General features: G+C 38.7%; 1 protein-coding gene across 8 annotated transcripts in view; it reads right to left on the minus strand.

The window, feature by feature from the left end:
- LOC127069469 (Krueppel-like factor 3) overlaps positions 1-23,950 on the minus strand; it is a 244,791-nt gene that overhangs the window by 150,845 nt on the left and 69,996 nt on the right. For 6 of the 8 annotated variants that reach the window (XM_051006543.1, XM_051006548.1, XM_051006545.1 and 3 more), the window contains one exon: positions 7,850-7,939. In XM_051006543.1, coding sequence (XP_050862500.1) covers positions 7,850-7,939 — 90 coding nt within the window. Of the gene's footprint in view, positions 1-7,849; positions 7,940-9,124; positions 9,146-20,544; positions 20,566-23,950 lie in introns of those variants that run through there. The other 2 variants (XM_051006551.1, XM_051006550.1) reach the window with 2 other exon arrangements.

Here is a 23,950-nt window from a genome sequence, read left to right on the forward strand (position 1 = left end):
CAACCTACCGTATTTGCATAAAACGATTGAAGGGAGTCGTTAAATTATATGAAAACTTTCGAACTATTGTTCTCATTATAATTACTTTCTACACTTTTTATTCTCGTCGTAATAAAATATGATTATCGCTTCGCGAGAATATAAAAGAACCTGATACAGTTTTAGGATCGATCGCGGTGTTCTTTGACGTCAGGTAAGAACGATCGATTAATCACTTGGAAATACGAAGACTATAATTAAACGCTATCATTCGATTAAACGTATCCGTGGACGAGAATGAGATTCCCTGTTTGTCCGCCCTCAAGAATAGAAGAGCCAAGCATCTGTTACGAGAAAGGAACCTGCAATTATTTTGCTCGACCGATCGACCGACCGATCGGTCAATCGATCGATCTCAAATTGGATGATTGACAAATAGAACACGTCTTCCGAAGATCTCGATGGAATAAAAATCGATTCATTGATGTTCGAGGATCGTTATCCTTCGTAAGTACATATTCGAATGAAATTTTTTCATTTGTTTAGCAACTCGAAACTATTTTATTTTATTCCTTTTCCTATTCCTTTGGTTCGTCTTTAAACGAGACGAAGCTTGAAACGAACAGTTCGAGGCGATTTTTTTCAAGAATTTCATGTCGAATAAATATATAATCGAGAACATTAGACGCATCACAGAGGTAACGATCTTCTCTATTTTCTCTGTTAGATCATCGATATAATCCAAATGAAGGCTCCACCTGCGAGAGTGACAACGTCGCGCCTGAAGTACGAGAGGGAAGAAGCTTTCCGGTGATTCACCAGCTGTTCGACTAAACAGGACGAGCTCTGCAACGTGTGTTTACGACGCAGGGGGCAGCACTCCGGAGTGCTCGACCGCTCGACGATGGATAATAAATCACGTCCTGGCTGTTTCTCTCCTCGTTCTAAGCCACGTTCGCGATTATCGGGATCTATTTTCGAAAAACTAAAGAGACAAACATAAAAACTTGGAAATAATCTTCGACAAATATCTAAATGTTGTAAAACACACCGTTTTTTCTGCTCTTCTTTTTTTTTCTTCTCCCTGTCTTTCCCACTCTCTCTTTTTTTCTACTTTCTTCTCTCTTTCGGCGCAAGATCTTGCCATCAAGAAGAGTTGACATAAATGTTCCTATATCTAATATTTCTAAACGTTGAGAGAGTCGGTCAAAGCTAAAGAGACGCTGTCATCGTAGCTCGTCTACTACGGTACTCGAGAAACACCGAGCGATGGCAGATGGTTGCTATACGAGCAACGGATAAGACGGCTTTACTGACTCGACAGATTTTCTATAATAAAAAAAAGAAAAAAAAAGAAGAGAAAAAAGAGGAAGAAAAAAAAGAAAAAAAGAAAGAAAGAAAGAAAGAAAGAAAGAAAGAAAAGAAGGAAGGAAGGAAGGAAGGAAGGAAGAAAGAAAGAAAGAAAGAAAGAAAAAAAGAGAGAGAGAAAGAAAAACGAAAAGAAGAAGAAGGAGAAAAAACGATAAGGAAGAAACAAATAAAAAAAAAAGGAAAGAAAAAGAATACGAAAAGAAATAAGCAACGTTGGCACCTTACACGGTATCTTCCTCTTCCTCGTAGTAACGAGCACCTACTGACGTACTGGCAGTGGAACAACAAGTCGGATACATCCGGAAGTACATAAGTAAGTATTGCCTGGAAAGAGAACAAGTGTGTTGACTCATTCCACGGAAATATTTCATCTGCTACGAAGAGACTATGATTTCGAGGAATCACAAGAGAATCGAACACGAGTCGTTTTGCCGATGTTCAATCGGAATCGATCGGCCATAACGAATACTCGTAATCGATGCTACGTAATCCTTTCACCTAGCTCATGGTGTTCGTCTATAAAATACGATCGGCTATGTACAGAACGGAAGAACGATAAATTTTGTCGAGTAAAATTTATTTTCTAAGAGAATACGATCGGAAGGAAGAAGAAAGAAAGAGAAAAAGAAGAAGAAAGAAAGAGAGAGAGAGAGAGAGAGAAAAGGTTACATATCTTAGACGATAAGCTCAGCAAGTTAATAGCTCTCGAGTTATGACCATCGACTAAATGGAGAATAAAGGCGTGTAATTCGTTGTAACGTTAAACCTTATGCGTTAATTCAACGTCACCGTGCTAGTATCCGGCCGATAACGAAGGCAAATAAAGCGCGTACAATGGGTAACGTTTGAGCGTGGCTAGACTATCTCGGGTTGCCTTTTGTTAGGTCACTCATTGTCGCCTACTTACTTACGGAGGCTTCAATGTTACGTTCGAATGACGTTTCTTGCTGGAGTCTGTTGGTCTGAAGAGAACTCTTTCGCAGGAGACGGACGTTATCAAGAAAGAATGAGAAAGAAAGAAAGAATGAAAGAAACATAGATAGATAGATCGAGAGAATAATAGAAAACGGATAGAGAGGAGAGATACACCTGTCGATGAAATCGATGAAGGACGAGCACGGATCGTCGATCGATGTGCCACGATCGAGACCAATGAAAAGTAAGTAAGTACTTGCTTGCTCGCTTTCGATCGAAGAGAGTAGTAGCAGCAAGTGGGTAGCTGCAAGCGGCATGCTCTTAGAAAAGATCATCGTCATAGTCCGTGGGCCGCGTGTGAATCGACTTTATGCCTTTGACAAAGCCTACCAGAGAAGAAGAAGAAGAAGAAGAAGAAGAAGAAGAAGAAGAAGAAGAAGAAGAAGCAAAAGAAGCACAAGTGGCAGAAGAAAGCAGAAGAAAAAGAAGAAGAAGAAGAAGCTTGCCTTCTCGACAAAAGCGATTCCGCATACGAATGCACGACGACGATCGAACTTCTTCTATTACTCGAGGAAAAATAAAAAGATAAAAAAATAAAGGAAAAAAGAAAAAATAAAGAACATCCTCGCGCCTCTGTCTTTCAAAGAGAGAAAATGAGATAGAACGAAGAGAACTGAAATAACTTCTACGCGCTTTTGTGCGTGTTCGTATCCACCCTTCTCTTTCCCTCTTTCATATGTACAACGTGCGTGGGGACTCTCTTCGGCCACACCTTGAGCGGCATGCGATGCGCCGTTGCGGCTATGAGACTGGTCGACATGTAAATTCGTAGACGTAAAACTCAAAGCTGTGAAGCAACTGTAGAAAGAAAGAGAGAGAGAGACTAAAACGGAATGCATATAGTATGTAACTAAGCTACCGAAGAAAAGAGATGAATAGAAACGAGTTTCGTTTCTCGAAATGTCATCGATTATTCCAAACTTTTTCTATTTCTATTGATTCTTACTAATTAACGAGAAATAACATTATTAGGACAAATTTGCCGATGAGAGAAAGAGAAATAATCTTTTTTTCGAAGATTCGAGTTTCGAATTTTTTCCTCTCTTTGTATATTTCCTTCTTCTTCTCGTCCATTCGAAGTTTTTACTTTCTACACTCTCACTCTCTCTTTCTTCTTATTCCAATATCCACGATGATCGCAGTCAGCACAATTTTCTAAGATAACTCAGATAAAGTCTAAGTTTCTGAACGTGAAAGAGACAAAGAGAGATAAAGAACAAGAGAGAAAGAAAAGAGAACAGCCTTGAAAAGAAGAAAATTACAGCGTCGCCGTCCAGCTAAACGTTGATTTGGAATGGCGCGAATCGTACATAGACGTCTAGCCGTCGCGGTTTACGTTCCTTCTTTTCTTCGTTTATACGTTATTCGTGAGGAAGGTGCGGTACCGCACGAACACGTCCACGTGCGTACGCGAGTGTAACTTCTTCTTCTTCTTCTCTCTCTCTCTCTCTCTCTCTCTCTCTCTCTCTCTCTGTCTTTCTCTCTCAGAGAGTTACGTAATTCGGAGAGAAGAGCACGCGGCCCCGGAGAAGCGAGCGGTGACGACACCTCATGAAGAGACGAGAGAGAGGAGAAGAGTAGAGAGATCCGGGAGTGTCCACTCTACGTCGATGTACTCTCTCTCTCTCTTTCTGTCGTCTTCTTCTCTCTTTTCTTCTTAAGAAACGACCCAGCCCTCTCGCCAGGCCCTCGTGCCCAGCCCACGTTCCACGAAGAGACTTCAAACAACTATCAGAGAGAACAAGAAGAAGAAAAAGAGAGAGAAAGAGAGAGAGAGAAATCTTCTGCCTACAGGATAAAATCACGAGAGAGAGAGAGAGAGAAAAAGAGAGAATTCTGACCCTCTCGATGAACAGTAGCTCGTTATTTTTTCGGAAAATATACGTAAAGTTGACAAGAATCTAAAATATACCATGCTACATGTCTATTTACCCACTTACACGGATCTCGATTAGGAAATTAGAAATTAGAAATTTAATGTATAATGTAGGATTCGAGCTTGACAATTGAAAAGAGAGAAAAAAAAGAAAAGTCAAAAAAAGCACACGTTCCTCCTCGATACTACGGATTGCTAAAGGCTATCGAAAGAATCGTAAAAGTAAACCGTAGGTGATTCCTATTTCTATGCGTCCTAGTTTCAACCTACATACCTAGCTATCATTAGATCGTGACAGTGATCGTTCCAAGTTTCTTTCGAGGATTTTCAAGATATTTGTATTTGAATCGAGGAAACGAAAGAGTTGTAAAAATCGATGAAAGAAAAATACGATACGACGTTTCAATCATTCGAAGATCTACAAAAAAAAATAAGAGAGAGAGAGAGAGAAAGAAAAAAAAAGGGAAAGAAAGCATAGTGAAGACAGTGAGGAGGCGACAGTCTCACGATTTTACATAAGGAAATCGAAGCGAAGACTCGTTATTTCGACATTGACGCTCGGACTCTGGTGTCGATCCCCTTAAGTGACCAGATCTCGGCTCACTCGGCACGAACACACGTTCGGTCTATCCTTTTGCTTGGGATCCCACAGTCTGTCTAAACGGCTGCCTTTAACGGACACCCCCGTACCTGCAAAGACGTCTACGTCTCGACTAGCTACGGCCACGTATACCGGTGAAGAGAGAAGAAACGAGAAGAGAAGAGAAGAGAAGAGAAGAGAAGAGAAGAAAAGAGAAGAGAAGAGAAGATTCCATGGCTGCCAAAGGTAGGCGACGAGTTAGCTGCTAAGTATCACGAAGCCACGTTGGAATCCCGACTTGACTATCGGAAGCAATCGCAAAATCTCTCTGAGCAATAATTTAACCCTTTTCGTCTTATCCACCCTCTTCTCTCTTTCTCTCTCTTTCTCTCCTTCTTTCTTCTTTCTTGTTTCTTCTTTCTTCAGCACTACCTCTTCTTCTTCTTCTTCTTCTTCTTCATTCTTCTAAAGTTAAACGAAAGTGTCTACGAAGGAACAAAGAAGAGAACTCGACATCGTGTGCATGCATAGACGTGCGATAGAGTAAAGAGAGATAACGCTATTGTTTAGCTAGCCCGTAGCTCTAGAAGAACTAACGCGTCCCGTTAGATTCGCGGTTGACAAAGATTTCTTCGTAGCTTGGGAAAGCAAGCGGTAAAAGCAACATCGTTCTACCGATGATATCCCACCAAGATATCGGAGCGAGATAACGTTGTTCGCCCTTTTTATTTTCCAGCGTTTTAAATATTCGCATTAATTTCAACTCGACCCGAATCATTCTGGAGATCTTCGTCACGAGGATCGCTCGGAATCGACGGGTGCGTGAGAAATCGATCGATATTATATATCATTAATATCGAAAATTAAGATCGATCGTTAGAAAAATCCTTCCTACGGAAAGATTTAGACGTCGAATACTTGTCCGCGATCGCGAAACGAAAAGCATTAAGCGGTTAACAAGAAGCGGTACAAGCTCTGCCGAGGTTTCCTACACACGAGCGTGGACGCGAGCAAGACGCGAGAAATATTGCTCTCGTGAACATCGTGGCCTGTACACGTCGCTCGCAGTTACTGGGTACCTCTCGCGGTAATATCGCATTGCGGAGGAACTGAGAGAGAGAGAGAGAGAGAGAGGGAGGGAGAAAGAAAGAAAGAAAGAAAGAGAGAGGGAGAGAGAAAGAGAGAAGAAGAAGGAGAAGAACGAACGAACGAAGGAGGAGAAGAAGAAAGAGGATGGTCGAGATTAGTTCCGATTGCCTCTGCGCTGGAGAATTATAGAAGGGTTGCTAGGCTCTCCTCCGCAGCTAGGCATCGATCCCGGCTACCGGCTTCTGCCCGTTAATGAGTCATGTTTAATTGGCGTGGGAAGCCCGCGGGTACGTCCACGTAACGGAATTGAACCGTACCTTGATGCGAGAGAACGTGCTTGCACGGGACGTTAAAGCCCTCTGTGTCCGTGCTAGATGCCAGATGGCGAGTCCATAGCTTTGCGGTCCTTATCCTACCAGCCTACCATTCTCAACGTCCTTCTATTATTATTAATCCTTTGTGCGATCCACTACTACTCTTACCTGCTGTTCCTGAATCCTCTCTTTCTTTTTTTTTCTATGTTATTATTCTCGACTTCCATCAGTGATTAGTAGTCTTACGATGTTATAATCGTACTTGATTCTGATATCAAAGAATATTGATCGATTTTTGCATAAGAGGATCGAGACGAATATGTAATTCGAATCGCTACAATCGAGACGACCCATGGAAATTGCAATTTCTTTCGTTCAAGGAAGTAACTACTACACGATGATGTTCAAACGACAGATGGTACGCGATGGTCGGCTGTCTTTGACAATGTATTACCGAGTTATATTACCAAGGAAACGTTCGCGCGAAATACGACAACGACCAAAAGCTCTAATCGTCCACCCAACGATCGGCGATAATTCACCTTACGGAATTACGTCGACGGTTTTATTACCATCGCTAAAATCAAGCTGACTAATTGCTGTGGTATATCTATGCATACAGAGATATCTCGCGATTGTAAGCTGTCGAGTAAATCGTTAGATTGACCGTGAATTTCCACTAACCATCGTCGTTTCTCTTGCATATTCGAAACGTTCGAATTACGATCTATCGATACTAATAATCTTCGATTATATCTCGTTACTATCCGGGTGGCATCGCGTATCGTGGAAAACGAATGTATCGAAGAAAAAGGAAGAAAGAAAAACAAAAAAAAGGAAAAATCAAACGGTAAAAATCAACGTCAAAGATTTCGCTTGAAATTGAATAAAAAACTTGATACTCCGAAAGATCGAAAGGCAAAGAAGCTAGCAAAAAGTAAACCATAGTAGATCGCGGCAAACGTAAAAGAGAATCAACGAAGGATCACGTATCTAAATCGACACCTCGATGCAATGTCGACGTTAATCGTCTTTCCGGCGACGACGTGCCGACACGCAGCGGTTCTTGCTAAGCGTGCTAATCCCCTATTAGTAGTAGCCCGATGTATGTACGTACGACGCGTCGAACTAACGTGTTCGACTTTACGATTTGGGTGCCATCACGTACTCGCGTGGAATCGAGCGAGTTTCCATTCGCGGTGGCCGATCGACTTTTACTCGCTTACTGCTTCCACCTCGACGTTTCTCGAAGGTCCCTTCGGTCTTAAAATGATCGTAAACAAATTGGAACTGTGAATTCGAATAATACGATATAACGTATCGAAAGAAAAATAATGATTACGATTTTCCGAAATTTTCCGAATCTATTAAAATATTCTAATAATTTTATCTTAACTTTATGTTTGAAATATAATATATTTCAATTTTATAAGTGTGTATATATATATATATATTAACATTACATTGTAATATAGTCTTCAATTTTCTAATCATCCTGATAAATCAAATCGTTCATCGTCGAATAACTCGTTGAAAATAAATATAAAAAAATTCTTCTAAAGTGGCATTCGAAGTAAGACAATAATCCTGCCAGTGTGAAGATATTTACAATGTAAAAAAAATAATAGTAAGTGTTTGAAAAAGATATAAAAGATAAAGGCTAACCTCCCTAGACGTCGGTGCCCCCAGGACGCAGGGGCTGTCCGGGCGGCGGGGCGCACTGGCCCACCGCTTGCTCGAGAGCTCGCTCTCCTCCTGAAACAATAAACGTGACCTGTAATTAGACAAGACGAAGGTAAAGGTGATAGGCGGTGAGCTCTGATGAGCGCTATTATAGCAATCGTAATAACCCTCCTTGGTAAAACGAAATTGCTCTTCGTAGAAAATTAGCGAGAACGAAGAAAAAACGACGAGTCTTTTTTAAAGACAAACTTTAACTTTTAATATCGTCTCGTTTTTATAAATATATTTATGAACGATTTAAAAGAAAAGAAGAAGAAAAAAGAAAAATCTTTTTTTTTTAATTCATTAATTAATTTATTGAACAAATATCGAATGATCGACGATTAAGAAAAACAAAATATATTTCAATCGCGCAAAAGTACCTAATAATATTATCTATCGCAAATAAAAATTTTCCTAATGGTAAGATTTAAATAACGCAATATTTTATTATGACGAGAAAGAATCGGCAAAAGAATTACTTTACTACGGCAGAACGTAGATAATTCTCTTTGAGAGCACACGACACGTTAATCTCCTCTTTCTCTCTTTCTCTTTCGCCCTATTCCGCGGCAGTTACGAGTCAGTCGCTATTGCGAATGCATCAGGCGCACGCGAGCGCAGTTATTAAAACGTTAAAACAATTACGCTTTTCTAGCGTGACGAGCGAGAACACGCGCTCTCGACATACGCGAACGCTAAATGTCCGTTTCTCCGGGAGTCTATGAGCTTCAGGGATGAAGCAACGAAAGAGAAAATGCAACGTAAGAGTAAAAGAGAGAGAGAGAGAGAGGAAAGAAAAAAAGAGAGAGAAGGAGAGAGAAAGAAAGAGAGTAATTGCATCGTCTCTTCTTATCGTCCTCGTCGTCGACGACGACGCAACGCGAAAGAAGAAGAAGAAGAAGAAAAAGGAGAGGAAGAAAAGGAAGAAGATAAAAGAAGAAAATGCGAGTATTATGATGGTACGGTGTGCATTCGAGAAACGTTTCATGGACCACCCGTACGTCCGGTGATAATGAACCGATCACGAGGGAATTGAAAACCGTACATTCGCGAATCGATAAATTATTTAAATGTTACGCGGTAAAGTCAAGGAAATGATAGAGAAAAGTAGAAGCACACTTTACTGCCTGTGTATTTCTCGCGCGTTTCTTTTTTCAAACTGGACGAGTGTCATCTCGGGAGAATTATTTCTTATTTATTCCTTTCTTTACGTACATTCATACATACATACGACGAGCGATATCCCTCGGGGGCTGACAACTTGTTTCGTTCAGGAGATAAGAGAACGATCTTGATGTTGCGAGAGAACGATGAGAGAAAGAGACGGACGGACGGACGGACGAATGGACAGAAAGATAGATAGATAGATAGAGAAAGAAAGAAAGAAAGATTATATAAAAGATTCACTCGCACGCTCCACGCGTCTTTCTTCTTTCTTTCGACCGATCGATACGCGAAACTTTAACGTGCCGACGACGTAATCGACATTTCCCTCGTTTTCTACGTTCCCAACGATGTATGACTCGTCTCGAGATATCGATCGATCTCTCGACGTTTTAAAAGCGTCATTTTTGCGAGCCTATCGTACGAGCTAGTACTACATGCTTTTTATTACGTTCCTATGTCTCGTATAGTAATAGAAAAGTTAAGTTCAATCTGGATTATTACTTTTATGTCTATCTATATCGATACCAGATGCTACGTGTATGTATTATATATATATATATATATGCATATATCAAGTCTCGTGAACGACCTATATTTAAAAAGAATCTATCTCTTAGTGACACACATAAATTCTTAGGAAATAATCAGGCTATTGAACTGCAGAAAACAACTATCGTAAACATGTCCCGTTTGCGAGGTACTATGATGTATGTTAATGTCACATCTATGTACCCACATACACGTGTAAGAAATTCTCAGTAGTTATTACCATTAAATCGGAAGAGAAATCGTAAAGATAGAAAAAAGAAAGAATTGTTTTCTAACAAAGACACGAGATTCACGATTTATTCATTAACAATTTTATTTATTCGATAATTATTGTATCGTGATACGTCAAATTGAGAATTTCGGATTCGATAGATCGAATATTCCTAAACATTTCTTTGTTAAAAAAAATAAAGGATAAAAGAAAAAAAAATGTGTATATGTATATATATGTATATACATTCTTTTTTCCATCTAATTGAGTTCGTTATGCCTTAGGTGTACTTAATAATCCGTGAAGACATAAATGATCTCAATGCTTAACTAACAAAGGGTGAAAATACGTAGAGAGTACTTCTTATTATTATTACATATATTGCGTTATACATATTGCATTTACGATAATATTGCAACGTTCGCATTTTACTTTCTCCACAGGATTTCTCCTATTTTCCTGTAATATCGCAAGATTGCACGTTGAAAATTGAATCGGCTTCTTGAAAGACGACGAACTTCGGTTCTCTCGAATATGTCGAGATATTCAATAGCAAGCAAGCAAGCAAGCAAGCAAGCAAGTAGATATAGTACATATTCTATTTATATCTAAATACATATATATATACATATATATAATCAATGAAATACAGAACTCGATTACCGTCTAGAAATATTTCTCATAAATTCGCATTTTTCTCTGTAAGAAAAATTATGAAAAGAATTAAGCGAAAATTTCTATATACATGCAAAGTATAAAATTTCTTAGTTTCGTAGATCGTAAGAATATTTTTATAATTACAAATCGAGGGATTAACTATAAGTAGGGACTAGTAATTCGATATAAAGTCGAATTAAAGGTATCGCTTTAATCCGTGTATCTTACGCGTTAATTCTCGCGTAGGAGAGGCAAATACGAGAAAAGAGAGCTCGTATATATCCTTTTCTCTTTCTTTTCCCCCACTCTTTCTTTCTCCTTCTTTCCCACGGCGGCGCAGCGAGAGGTCGTTAATGGATTAGGGCTCGAGAACTCGGTGCGTTCTGGTAAAAGCGATTTTCCATATAAGCGTCCACGGTAAGCGTGTAATCCTTCTGCGTGCGGTGAGTTACGCCAATCGGGTGGACCGTAAATTATAACTTTCGGTCATAAAAACAGGACTATGAAAGTGATTTGCAATGCGGTAGAGAGATATATCCCCCCTCCTCCCTCCGTTTGAGTTGGCCGAAGGTGGGGCAGATCTCAAATATAATGTGTGAAATGGCGGTGTTCCTTCTTTATGCGGCTCTTATGCACTCTTATGCACCTCTATGCACCTCTGCACGTTCACGTTCACGTCCACCACATCGTCTCTAATCGCGCACGTTTCAACTCTAAACGGCCGAAGGCAATAACCAGTCGGCAAAAGTAGAGTCCCATTACGTAAACATTGCTGCATTAGCGAAATATTTATAATATTAATTATGCAATCGTCGTTCATTATGCGTTCATTAGTTGAATACTCGACAAAACGACCTAAATCCAATTACGTTTCTTGAATCCTCTCTTACGTAGACTACATACAACTAGTATAAACGTAATTATTACTTGCTCGCGCCTCGCGAGTATTAATTTCTTAAACGCTCTTTACATACACGAAAGCAGATATCGTTTCAGCACGTTGTTCAACTATCCAGAGAGAAAGAGAGAGAGAGAGATCCGATTAAACTCTACTAGTTTCTCGTATATACGATCTTATATACCTCGTTGCCCATCTAAAATTACTTACATTATTACACCAGACATTTCTATTAGATTATATAATCTCGCAAAATATATTTGCAAACTTATCGAATTTGTACGACTGCATCGAATCGAAATGAGAAATGCATACGTACATAGTTACATACGTAGTGCGCATAGATGAACCTATTAAAACTTTTTCATCGACTTAAAGAAAAAAGATTGGAAAAAAAGGAAGAAAAAAGCACGGGAAAAAAGAAGAAAAAAAGTCGTGTCTCTCATTCAAGACGTGCTTCTCTCGAGTAATATATGATTCGACATATACATAGAAAATAATCTATGCAGATACGGAAAATTGTTACCTAATCTTCTTCTTCTTCTTCTAGGAGAATCTTTCTACACATCGTATTAGAAAAAAAAGAAAAAAAAAAACAGAAAAAAAAATAAAGAAAGAAAATATAAAATAGAGTAGAGTAATAAGCTTTATACTAACCGATCGTAATATCGTAAGAGAAAAACAGAATATATAAAGGATAGTATAGAACGGTAGTCAGGTCATTCGATGAAGGAAAACAATAGCCTCTTTTGATTTACGAACGATATTAAACGTGGTAAGCCACGTATGCGTTTAGATCTACATATTATACCAATATTCTCGATATTTACTGTACGATCGTAACAGTCGAGGGTATTCGTAACGTGTTCCAAGAATCGATACTTGCTTCCGTAAATCCTTCGGTTCGTCCACATTGTTCTAAACCAATACGACGAATATCATCGGCATACCGTTTTTCTCGATCGGAGGATTGTCCGATAACTAAGTATAACGAGTAAATGTGAAAAAAATTTCTTCTACATAAATCAGAAATGCAATGCGGGTAAAGCAATAAGTCAGCTTTGTAACGATGACACGTATCATCTCACTGATAATATACGTAAAACGAGAAAAGAGAGAGAGAGAGAGAGAATGAAAGAAAGATTAAAGAGACTCTAAGAAAGGATCGAAAATGTGAATGCAATGCAGAAGCAGTTAGTTCGATCGTTTCGTACGGTTATAATCGAACGACTTCGGTTCTGGTAATTACATTCGTTAAAATAACTCGACTTGCCCGTTACACCGGGCCCTCTTCTCTACGACCATTTTTTGTTAAACTTTTCTCTCGTCCCAGCGAGGCTTCTCTGGCGTTAAGGGTGCCCTTATTCGTCCCGAAACTGCAGCTAACTGAACGGACAAGACTAACGAGAATTATTCAATTAGGGTAGAAGCCTAATTGAAACGGAGAAGAAGATTGCATGGAGACCGGTTAAACATACACGTCAAACTGTCCTCCACTCTTCGGACAGGGTCTTAAACTCTTGTGAAAGCTGTCATCGCTCTTCTTCCCCTCTTTTTCTCTCTCTTTCTCTATCTGTCTCTGTCTCCCTTTCTCTGTATATCTTCTTCATCGCATCAAGGGTGAGCTGATGTTTTTCCACGTGGTGAATCGGTTTCGAAGAATTGTTAACAAAAAAGAAAGAACAAGAAAAAAAGATATCCACCGTTGCGTACGATAAAAAATATTTTTCCAAATGACTGAACGAACAAAATAATACAATACGAATTCTAATCATTTCGTATTCTTTATTTTCGATAGACGAAACTCGTTCGTCCTTTACTTTCGTCCGAGCGGTGAAAGTTCGTACCTCGTCTTCTCTGCGAGAGATTATGTACATGCCAGAAGAAAGAGATAGATAGATACATAGATAGATAGATAGATAGATAAAAAGAAATGAAAGAGAGAGAAAGAGAGAAGTCGAGAAAGAACGAACGACTAGAGTCGCCCTACGTGTCTACGGACGGTTACGTATGCATATGAGCCGTGCATACGAGAGTAATCGCGTAAATCATGCAACTCGAAAACGTGGCACGTGTTGTCGGCTCTTCGACGTATATTATTACACTTCGTGATACCACGGCATCACGCCGAGAAACTTCTCCTCGTTCGTTCTCTCACCACTTTTAGAAAGAGTTAGAGAAATGTGGTCCGAATAAATGCGGAAAGAAGACGGGGAGTCTCATCCCATCAACGTACTAAATACGTAAGGCAGAGACTTGCACTTTGATCCTTCATGCGGTTCATTCGTACTAGAACTGATAAACGTGCCTCCACGGACTGCCGATAAAACGATACTTTCTCCGGAAGTCTATCCCCTCTCTCTTTTTCTCTCTCCTTTCTTTCTCTGTCTTTCATTCTATTTCTATCTCTATCCCTATCTCTGTTGCTTTTAAAAACCCGACTCTTGTATCCCGATGTAATAAACGAATATTGAAATATTGAACGTAGAGTATTTTTCATCGTTAAAAATCATCTTACATTTCTCGTTTTATTATCGATGATACAGGTAATATGGAGTGTGAACGTTGTGCTTCTCCTTAAGTCGCTTACATATTTCTTATCTATTATATAATATATCTAGATTGGAATACTCGTAATGATTTTATATAGCTGCTTTACAGTATTTATTGCTGATCGTTTTCTAACCCTTTTTTTTCTCTTTCTCTCTTTTTCTCTCTTTCTCTATCTATCTGCATCTATATCTTTTCCTCGCACTCTCAAATGGCAAACCATCGGAGTTTACTTTCCATCCGTTACGTGAATCGCTTTAACGCGTCATTGTGTTTTTCATTCGTTGCTATAATTGCGTAAAATCATCGTTATATTTCTTCGTTGAACTTTGACATAGAAAACTGACCGATTCAATGGAAATAAACCACGTTGAACGGATTGAGCTACCGTATAATCTAAAATAAATCGATTGAATAAAATATATGCGACGAAAGAGAAAAAAAACGAAAGAACGAAGAAAAAGATTAACGTGACGACGTCTCTTATTTTCGAATTGAAACAAAAATACAGATAATTTCGATCTTATTTTAATTTAACTTCGTATTCCCGTAGCTCATGATCCTTCATTATATTAATAACCCTTCCTTCTCGATAATGACGTTTGGAAACAAACAAATACTTCGAAATGTACATACATATATTAAAAGCACAGCATCGATTTTGAGATAAAATGCACGCATTATATAATAACTAACTTCGAGAAAAATTCTTATGCTTCGTCACAGTTCGAAAGGTAATACTTGCTTTACGTGCTACAACTTCAGGACCACCCAAGAAATAATACAAACGAACGTTAAGATTCCTCTCTATACGTATGTAAGTACGTACACGCGAGGAGACTGAATACGGTATGTTTACAGCGTGAAATTAGTCAAGCACGCAAATGTAAACAAACTGTGTTCCTATAGTTCCTTCGGTTCGTCTTACTAAACTATATAAACCTGTGTATGTATACGTATGTACGAGAACGGTATACACCGTAATTATTAAAGAAAAAAATATGAATATTCAAGGTGAATAATATTATTGAATCGATTCAGAATGAATTGAAAAAAAAAAAAAAACAAAAAATTTTGTCTATCATCTACAACTCCTTTTTTTTTCTTTTCAAAGTAAATTCGTATGTTGCGTAAAAAGAAGATACTAGTCGAATAAGATGAACAATGCAAGCGCATTTTTTCTCTTTCTCTTTTTTTTCTTTTTTTCGTAGTACAGGTGAATATGCATCGACGAGGAATAGCTTCAAGACGAAAGAAAGAGAGAGATGAATTCGAATCGCATTGTTCGTACAGGAGAGAATATTACAGGCTTCGAGCGAGTTCATGGTACTCGAATGTTTTACTACCTAAGTAAATGGTAGAGTTTCCACAATAGTACGCCGACGCACGAAACAAAGCACACCCACAATAGCTAGAACCAAATGGAAGAAGAAAGAAGAGACGAAAAGGGAAGAAGATAGAGACGGAATATCGTTTCGTTTTGGCGCCATGAAGCTACGAAGAAGAGCTCTACAGACAGGTGTATTGCACGCATCATATATAGGCTCAACATTTTTTTTTTTAAATTGAAACATCTGAATATCTCTGAACAAAACATCTTTGAAGTGAAAGTTTTTAGAGAAAAAAATATAATTTATTTATTTCTGATTCTGATTTTTAATTTACCAAAGTTATATCAAAGAAAGGAGAAAGATAAAAAATGATAGGACCACAACGAATAGAATCGAATGGAGTAGAATAGGATCGAATGGGATCAAATAAGATCGATTGAGATCGAATAGAAACGAATAAAAATGAATAAGGTCAAATAAGACCGAATAAAATCTAATAGGATCTAATAGGACCGAATAGGACCGAATTGTATTCGATCCTATTTGATCCTATTCAATTCATACGTTCTTACTTGGTCCTATTCGATCCTATTTGATTCTGTTCGATCCTATTTGATCCTGTTCGATCTCGTTCAATTTCATTCGTTCTATTTGATCCTGTTCGATCCTTTTCGATCATTTTCGGTCCTTTTCGATTCTTTACTATCTTGTCCACCTATCTGAGATGGGTCGAGCTTTATTATAGTGTGAGTGTATCGATCTGTCTATTTGTTGGATGGAAAGAGGAGCGTGTCTAAACGAAAATTGGGCCTTAAATAAGCATAAGACTTGGAAAGAAATCGAAAGCTTTTTTAAAAGATTAAAAAAAAAACGTAAATGAGTATTATAAAAATTTGTCTCCCTTCAAACTTTATCCCTCTACTCTATTGTTTCATACATACTTGAAAATAATTATCAATTATATGAATTTTTTATAACAATGATTGATTGCTGACAAAAGAAGTTTCCTGAAATCGATAATAATAAAATAGTATTTAATAAAATAGTATTTTACTATATATACAAATATAATATATATATATAGACGTAGATATATATATGTATATACGTATCTATATGTGAATCCGCATGCGGATGCTTCGAGCTTCGTTCAATCTACGAATGCATTGCGAGTCAAAGAGACAACAATGCCTTTCTCTTCTTGGTTCTCGCGCATCGAAAGGAGGAAGTCAAAGAGCGAACAAAACTATTCATCGCTCGTAAAAAGCTCGACGCTTCCTTCTCTCCTCCCCCACCTATTCTTTCTCCTTATCCCCTCTTATATTTTTTATTACTTCCTCGCGGAAAAATGAATAATTTATTTCGCACGTCGATCAACGTATCTTCATCGTTGAGAAAGGACACTAATGTTCTCTTTCATTTCTTTACTCTTTCATATCTTTCTCTCTCTCTCTCTCTCTCCCTCTCTCTCTCTCTCTCTCCCTCTCTCTCTCTCTCTCTCTCTCTTTCTCTGCCTTTTCTTTCAATACGGTTCTCGATCGATGAAATTACAATTCCGAACGTGAGAACCATAAGATTGGCCGTGTAAAGAGACAATCGTCCGGCCGTCCACTTTTTACCAGGACCAGAATCCCCGTTTCTCCAATGTATAAATAAAATCGTTGAAAGTCTGAACGAAGATAGAAGGAGAGATTGCCGAATTCGATTTACGAGAGAAAGCAATCGCTTCCGCAAACGTAATATATATCGAATATCGAACGTGATAATTAAAAAAAAAAAAAGAAAGAAAGAAAAGAAAAGAAAAGAAAAAAGAAAGAAAAGAGAAAGAAAAGGAAACTTCTGAGGAAAATAATTTCAGACGGGTATAATAATATATCATAAGAATTTCACCGTGTAAATGCACGACGGCTTGCTCGGTCGTCCTTCTCTTTCTCCTCTCTTGTCGTTTTTAGTAAGAAATCTAAGGAGGTGAAACGGAAGCTCGAAGGAGAGTCCTTAGCGCACAAGTAGAATCTCGCGCGAAATGCCAACTACGAGGCGCGTTGCACGTCCGTGATAAGGCGTGCGAGGGCACGACCTGTGACTTCTCGAGTGAACATTGAAGCGACAAAGAGAGAAGAGAGAGAAAGAGATGGAGAGGGAGAGAAAGAGAGAGGGAGAAAAAGAGAGAGGGAGAGAAAGAATAAGATAGAGAAACGGAGCGAAGAGGCGATGGTCGAGCTCTCTTACGAAGCTCTCGCACGAACAAGATCGTCGTTCCTACGACGTTGATGAGGTCATAGAATGAATGGAAACGCTTAGGTAGATCTCTCTTTCTCTCTTTGTCTCTCTTTCTTGCTTATTTGCTCTTATCCTTCTACTATCCTTTTATTCGACAAATTATTAGTATCGCCTCTCATTTCGTGACGAGGAATCGAGAAAGATAATTTGTGATTTGACGAAAGGAAGAAGTGTACTTTCGTTATCTTCTTCTTCTGTTTGTTTTTTGTTTTTTCTTTTTTTATTTTTGTTTCTTTTTTCCTTTTACCTTCTCATTTCCTGCGGAAGAAGAAGATACAGGGCTCGTGGACGAGCTTGCTCGTCACGAAATAGGAGAGATCGAATTCTCGAGAATTACGCTTTCTTTCGCGGATGTAAGTATATATATATATATATATATATATAGACACACACGCACACACACAAGACCGATCCTTTCTTAATATCATCCCATAATAATTTCAGAGTTTCGATGTCCTCAGAGAAAAGTAGATTGTAATAACGTTTTACTTCCTCTCAATTTCTATCTTTTGCGTGTTTCTTTGCTAATATAAAAACGATGATCATTAGGTATCATACCTAACTACGAACCGTTAACGATCTGTTAGAAACGGCAATGTTGTTTACTTTTTTTTTTGTCTTTTTTCCTAACGTCATTTAGATAAATTATCGAGAAGAAGAAAAGAACTAGATTTTCATGATTTTTCACCTATTCTATCCAGTCTCATTTATAACGTAAAAAAAATCTCTCGATATTTTTCTTTTTCTGATACAATGTTCGATAATTTATTATTACTAGAGAAATGGAAGCTGCCAATCTATTAGAACACTCGACAATAATACCGCCGGTTGTAAGTAACTTAAGTAGTTAAGTAACGTCAGCGAGAAGCTCAGCAACCGCCTACGCTTGGCTTCCTATACGTATCGTATACTCCTTCGTTCGCATAATATGTTCGGTGATATCGATCGTCACGTTTCGAAGATATCTACTAAAAAATCTCAAGCAAAAAATTAATATCGAATTTTTTCCCTCTCCTTTCCTCTTTTTCTAACATAAGATTTAACGCTCGTTCAAAATTATAATACGATTTTCTTATGAAAATTTATCTGCAAGTTTCTTTTCTTTTTTTTTTTCTCTCTTACTTTTTTGTTTTTTCCCCGAGGGAAAAAATTTTAGAACAATCGAAAGATCCTTTAAAGTGAGAGAATAAGACGAAGGTGGACGTGCAGACACGTACGGGTAAAAGGTTCGCTTGACTTGGCTCGACTCTCTCTCTCTCTCTCTCTCTCGCTCTCTCTCTTTGCTCTCTTCTCGTCGGAGAAGATCGAGAGGTTTAAAGAGCCGACGGCGGACGGCCGCAAACGCGATTCGCTTCGGCGCGACGAACGTTTTGTCGCTGGTGATTGGCGTTTCAAAGGACAAGCGCGTACAATGCAATTACCTTAACCGCGAGCCGAAGAGACGAGGACGATACGGATTCGACGGGTCCGAATGAATAAATGCGTGCAACGTATACCTATACATATACACCTGTCTCACGCCTACATCCTTCTTCTCGTACTGTCTCAACTCTTTTCCCTTAAAGAAAATAAACGATCACGATTTATTCCACCTACTTTTTCTCTATTAACGAAGCGTGAGATCGAAACACAAAAGGTGAATATTAAATCGATGATTTTAAACTCATTCAAACTCTTTCCAGGAACATCCAATTGAAACGAGCTTCGAAGAATGACTTTTTTTTCTTTTTTTTTTTTTTTCTTCAAAAAAAGAAAAGGAAAAAATTGCATATTCTTCTTCGATCTTTCATCGATAATTTGACGATAATTTGACGATGATAATCTTGACTTAATTCAACTCGATTTCGTTTCCGAATACCGCAAAAGATACGATTACAACGTGGGCGTTGCGAGCTTCTTCCCGATAAATCGATTTCGCGCTCGTAAACGATTACTTCGCATCACGATTCGATGTCTTTTATTGCCCCTAAAATGCCGGTTGAATCTCTCGATAATCCATTGATCGTCCATGTCGAATCTTCATTTTCACGAATGTAATCGTTGACCACCCTCGAAAGATAATACATCTTCGAATGTAAAAAGTATCTCCTCTTCGAATCGAATTTCGAATAGGGCCTTTACATCTTCACGTTACTTCATTTTTTTTGAGGGAAAAGGTTTCAAGAAAATAATGTAGAAATTAACGATCAAAACTCTTATAAGAGATAAAAGGATATGCTCGAGGCAATCATGAGCACATAAACGATCAATTAAAGCACATCATTTTCGAAACGATGTATTTTCCTTTTTCACCGTTTTATTTCCCCATAATAAGTTATGGTTTGGTACGTAATTAGTCTACTGTATCCCGTGTAATACCGATACAATTCTACTGACTCGTCTTGATTTTATGACGTTACAATGAGCGAGATAAACGATATAAAATTCGTTCTATTGTGAATTGTACTATACTTAACTACACTTCGAGAAAGAGAGAAAGAGAGAGAGAGAGAGAGAGAAATTCGATCGGAAAATAACAGAGAGAAAGAAACATACGCGTCTAAACGTAGTTGGAAAGATTTACGGTACGTTGTGGATAACGAAGAGAACTCATCAGCATCGGTAATAGCTGCACTCTTCTCTTACAGCCTTTTGTGTCCAGTAGTTAAACACTACCTTCGTTCGTATCTCCTACCATGACTATCAACGAACACTCAATCAATTTTAATTACTAGCTTTTACTCGAAAGATCAAATCTAGGAAGAAGGGGAAGGAGGGAAGACGGGGAGAAAAATCAATGATATATATAAAAATGCATAGGAAGGTTTAAAAAATCGATATTATCTACGTCATCCATCCTTTTTTGTTCTTTTTTGATTTTCAATTTAAGATTCGCGTATTATTCGTTATAAAAAAAAAAAAAAAAGAGAGAGAAAAGGAACAAGGAAAAAGAAAAAAAAAGAAGATAATAGAAAAGATTTAGTCGTCTACGTATATTTCATCATTTACTTACGCTCATTCATCTTTCATCTCTTTTATCTTCTGGCACTGATTCGAAAGTAACTCGACTACCTTTCCGTAATAGGCAAGGGATATAAAGAAAAGCTACCTCCGAAGTCTCGTCGAACGTGCTCGACGAATATTTTAAGTAGTCCGAAGGTGACCGTGCTAAAAAGAAATAAAAGAGAGAGAAAGAGAGAGGGAGAGAGAAAGAGAGAGAGGGAGAGAGTGAAAGAGAAGAGGACTGTTAATTACGAAAGGGCACGCATCTCTCGAAGCGTGCAAACGCATAGGCGTAGTCAAGACGCTTTACACGACTCGAAAGCAAAGCTGTTTTACGACTACTTTAAAGCTGACTGAAATACGACGACCGATGAAATCGGTGCGAGGCCTCGACTCGCGCTGCCGTACTCGCGTTGCTGCCGCGTTGCGGAGTCTTGCTCTTCCTTATGACTTTATGGCCGTTGTGCAATGATACAACCTTAAAAATCTATCCGTAAACGCACACTCCCGCACGCGCTCGACCTAAGAAAACACGTTTCTCGTTTCCCACAACCCTCTTTGCTATGAAGATCGATCCTAAGAAGTGCTACAAAGAAGATCGTACTTTTCGATATTAACTCTTTAACGATTTAACATGTTAATCTGAGAAATTTTATCTATCTGAACAAAATTCTACGTAATAAATCGTGACTAATCGAAATCTACGTACAATGATTTGTGATTGACGAATAATGTTTTTTTTTTTTCTTTTTTTTTCCTTCTTATTAACAGAAATAACAGCACGGATGAATTTTCGTTCAGGAAAAAAAAATCGTACGAGGCGATCGAAGCGAAAGATTTTTTTTTAATAAATATCGAATTAAGTACATACTTATGTTTGCGTTATAACATCTACTACGTAGAGACGCGTAAATGCGAAACGTAACTACGCAAAACGTGTTCTCTCTGTCTCTCTCTCTCTCTTTCTTTCACTTACGTAACTCCGATTCCTTCCTCCCACTCATTGTTCTCGCTCCTCTGCGTCCCGTCTTCTTTTTTATCATATCGAATAATTATTGCGTTCTAATACATCCATACGAAGACGTTACTACGAAGACGACGACGTAAACTTTTGATCTCTTCGAACGACGAGAGAGCTTAAAGCACCGGCGGCCACGCCTTAAAAAATGACTAGCTTGGTGGATGGTATGCAGAAACCAGATACCGGAATCGTTGGAATCCGTGGGTCGTTCAACGTTTGCTGACGTCTCTGCATATAATTAAGTATACTGATACACGCCGTTTCGTTCGCTTTTAAATACACGTTCCGTTTAATGCGCACACTTGGATACACCATGAAGCACAATAATGTCTGCTAAAGAATGTAATTGCTTCGTGATTTAATGGATACGGTTTTGTATCGTCGTTTAGGTTTTCGAGACGAAAAAGGGGAAAAGTCGTAAAGTATAAATATTTTTAAGCGATCTCGAATCGCGATGATGTTTCTTGTATAGTTTACGAGGATGATAAAAAAAAAAGAAAAAATAAAAGAAAAGAGAGAGGAAAAGAAAAAACAGAAAAAAGAAAGAAAAAGAAAAGAAGGGAATAAGGAGGAAAAGAAAAGAAACGAACATTTATTAAATTTCACGTTCCCTCTCGTTAGAACGAAGAAGCATTAACTCGCGTACCGAGGCGCCGCTAGTCGATCGAGATGCATCGCGATGCATCGTAGTTCCAACGTTAATTCCTCCCACGTTCGTTTTCTCTAACTGTGCCTGTCGCCGATTCTATCCTACTGATTAGAAAACGTCGGCTTAAATCGCCGCAGACACACATTTTCCAGTTCCTCCTCGGCGAATAATTAAGCCGATACTCTCTTCTTACGATCACCGATCGTATGTCGGCTGACCGATTTAACTTTATCGAGTAAATGCGATCGATTTTTCTAATTAGGAGAAGTTACCTTTCGAAAGTTTCGTAGTTTCGATGAAGTATTGAAATAAAAGGAAATAAAGAGAAAGATAGAGAATGTTAGGAGACATCTAACGGTGTCTGTATTCTCTCTCTTTCTATTCGAGATGTCTCTCGAACGTGGCTACGAGTTTCATAAACAACGACTCGTGTACCGGCAGGTTGGTTAGTTATGATCGTCGAAGGTAGTGCCGAGTCGCAGGAGTGAAAGACCGATGGTATACGCCACACGGTAAGAGGGACCTCTCTCTCTCTCTCTCTCTCTCTCTCTCTTTCTCGTTCTAAGACTCGTGCTCGTATAGAAGGCCGACCTTTAAAATTTTCCTGCAGCTCGCGAAGGTACTTGTGTGTTTACTGCACGGTATGCCAACACCTGCGAGCTAGCGAGATCACGTTACCCCTTGCGGTTTAAGATTTCCATAGATGCGACGTCGATCCAACGGTGCACGCTGCTTCCCCATTTCGATATAATCGACAATTTTCGATTGTAAACGTGTCGTCCCTCGTTCTTCTTTTCTATACGATTGGCAATTAAAATCGAACCTAGTTGCTAAGGGTTTGCTTTTGTAGATACCGAAGTCGCGTTCGTCGTGAGATAAAATTTTTTATTAGCCTGACAATTAATTACTCCATGAGAAATAAAGAGAAAGAAAGAGAGAGAGAGAGAGCTATGCGATCGGAATTATGGAAATAACGATGCCGCGATCGTAAGAGCCTTCCCGCGACAGGTACGGCCGCCGACAATCGTTTTTGCTAAGAACGAGATATCTCGGAAGGAACGAGATCTCCCTTTCGATTATGTTAACCGCGGGTGCATCGAGTTTATCGATACGGTAGCTCGCGATATCTCGGTAATGACAGACTGTATCGAGGAAGCTGCAACATCCGATAAGGCTACACAAAGTCGAGAAGACGTATCGTCGTTTATTAACTTTACTTCCGAACACCAACGTCCAATCTTTATTAGCCTATTCTCCTCGCACTTCCCTTGCGATCTTCCTGAACACGTTGTATCGTATTTTCTACTTACTACCTTGTTGTTCTCCGCAACTATACTCGGTTCTCGATTTGCGTAACCAGCTCGTAACGATATTTCCCACTGTCTCTCGACACTACCCCGTCTCGTTCTTTCAACTTCAAATCGTCTCTTAATTGGCCGAAAAAAAAAGATGAATGTTGAAGAATGAAAAGTGAAAAAAAAAACGAAGAAAGAAAACACGTCGGGTTTTACATTTACGCGAAAGGGAATCATTCGAAACGGACGAAAAAAGAAATAAAAAAAAAAGAAATGAAAAGAAAAGCTAAAAAAGAAATTCAATTGACTTCTTCGAGATTACAAGTAGAGACGAGATCTTGAAAGGAAATAATCGAAAGAAAATCGAGAACGAGTAAAGTGCCCTTTCGAGTTCGAACGCATAACAAAGCCGAGAAGATTTCTTCGTGACTACCTTCGACGAATCGGCAAA

Source organism: Vespula vulgaris, chromosome 15, assembly GCF_905475345.1.
Source record: "Vespula vulgaris chromosome 15, iyVesVulg1.1, whole genome shotgun sequence".
Classification (NCBI taxonomy): domain Eukaryota; kingdom Metazoa; phylum Arthropoda; class Insecta; order Hymenoptera; family Vespidae; genus Vespula; species Vespula vulgaris.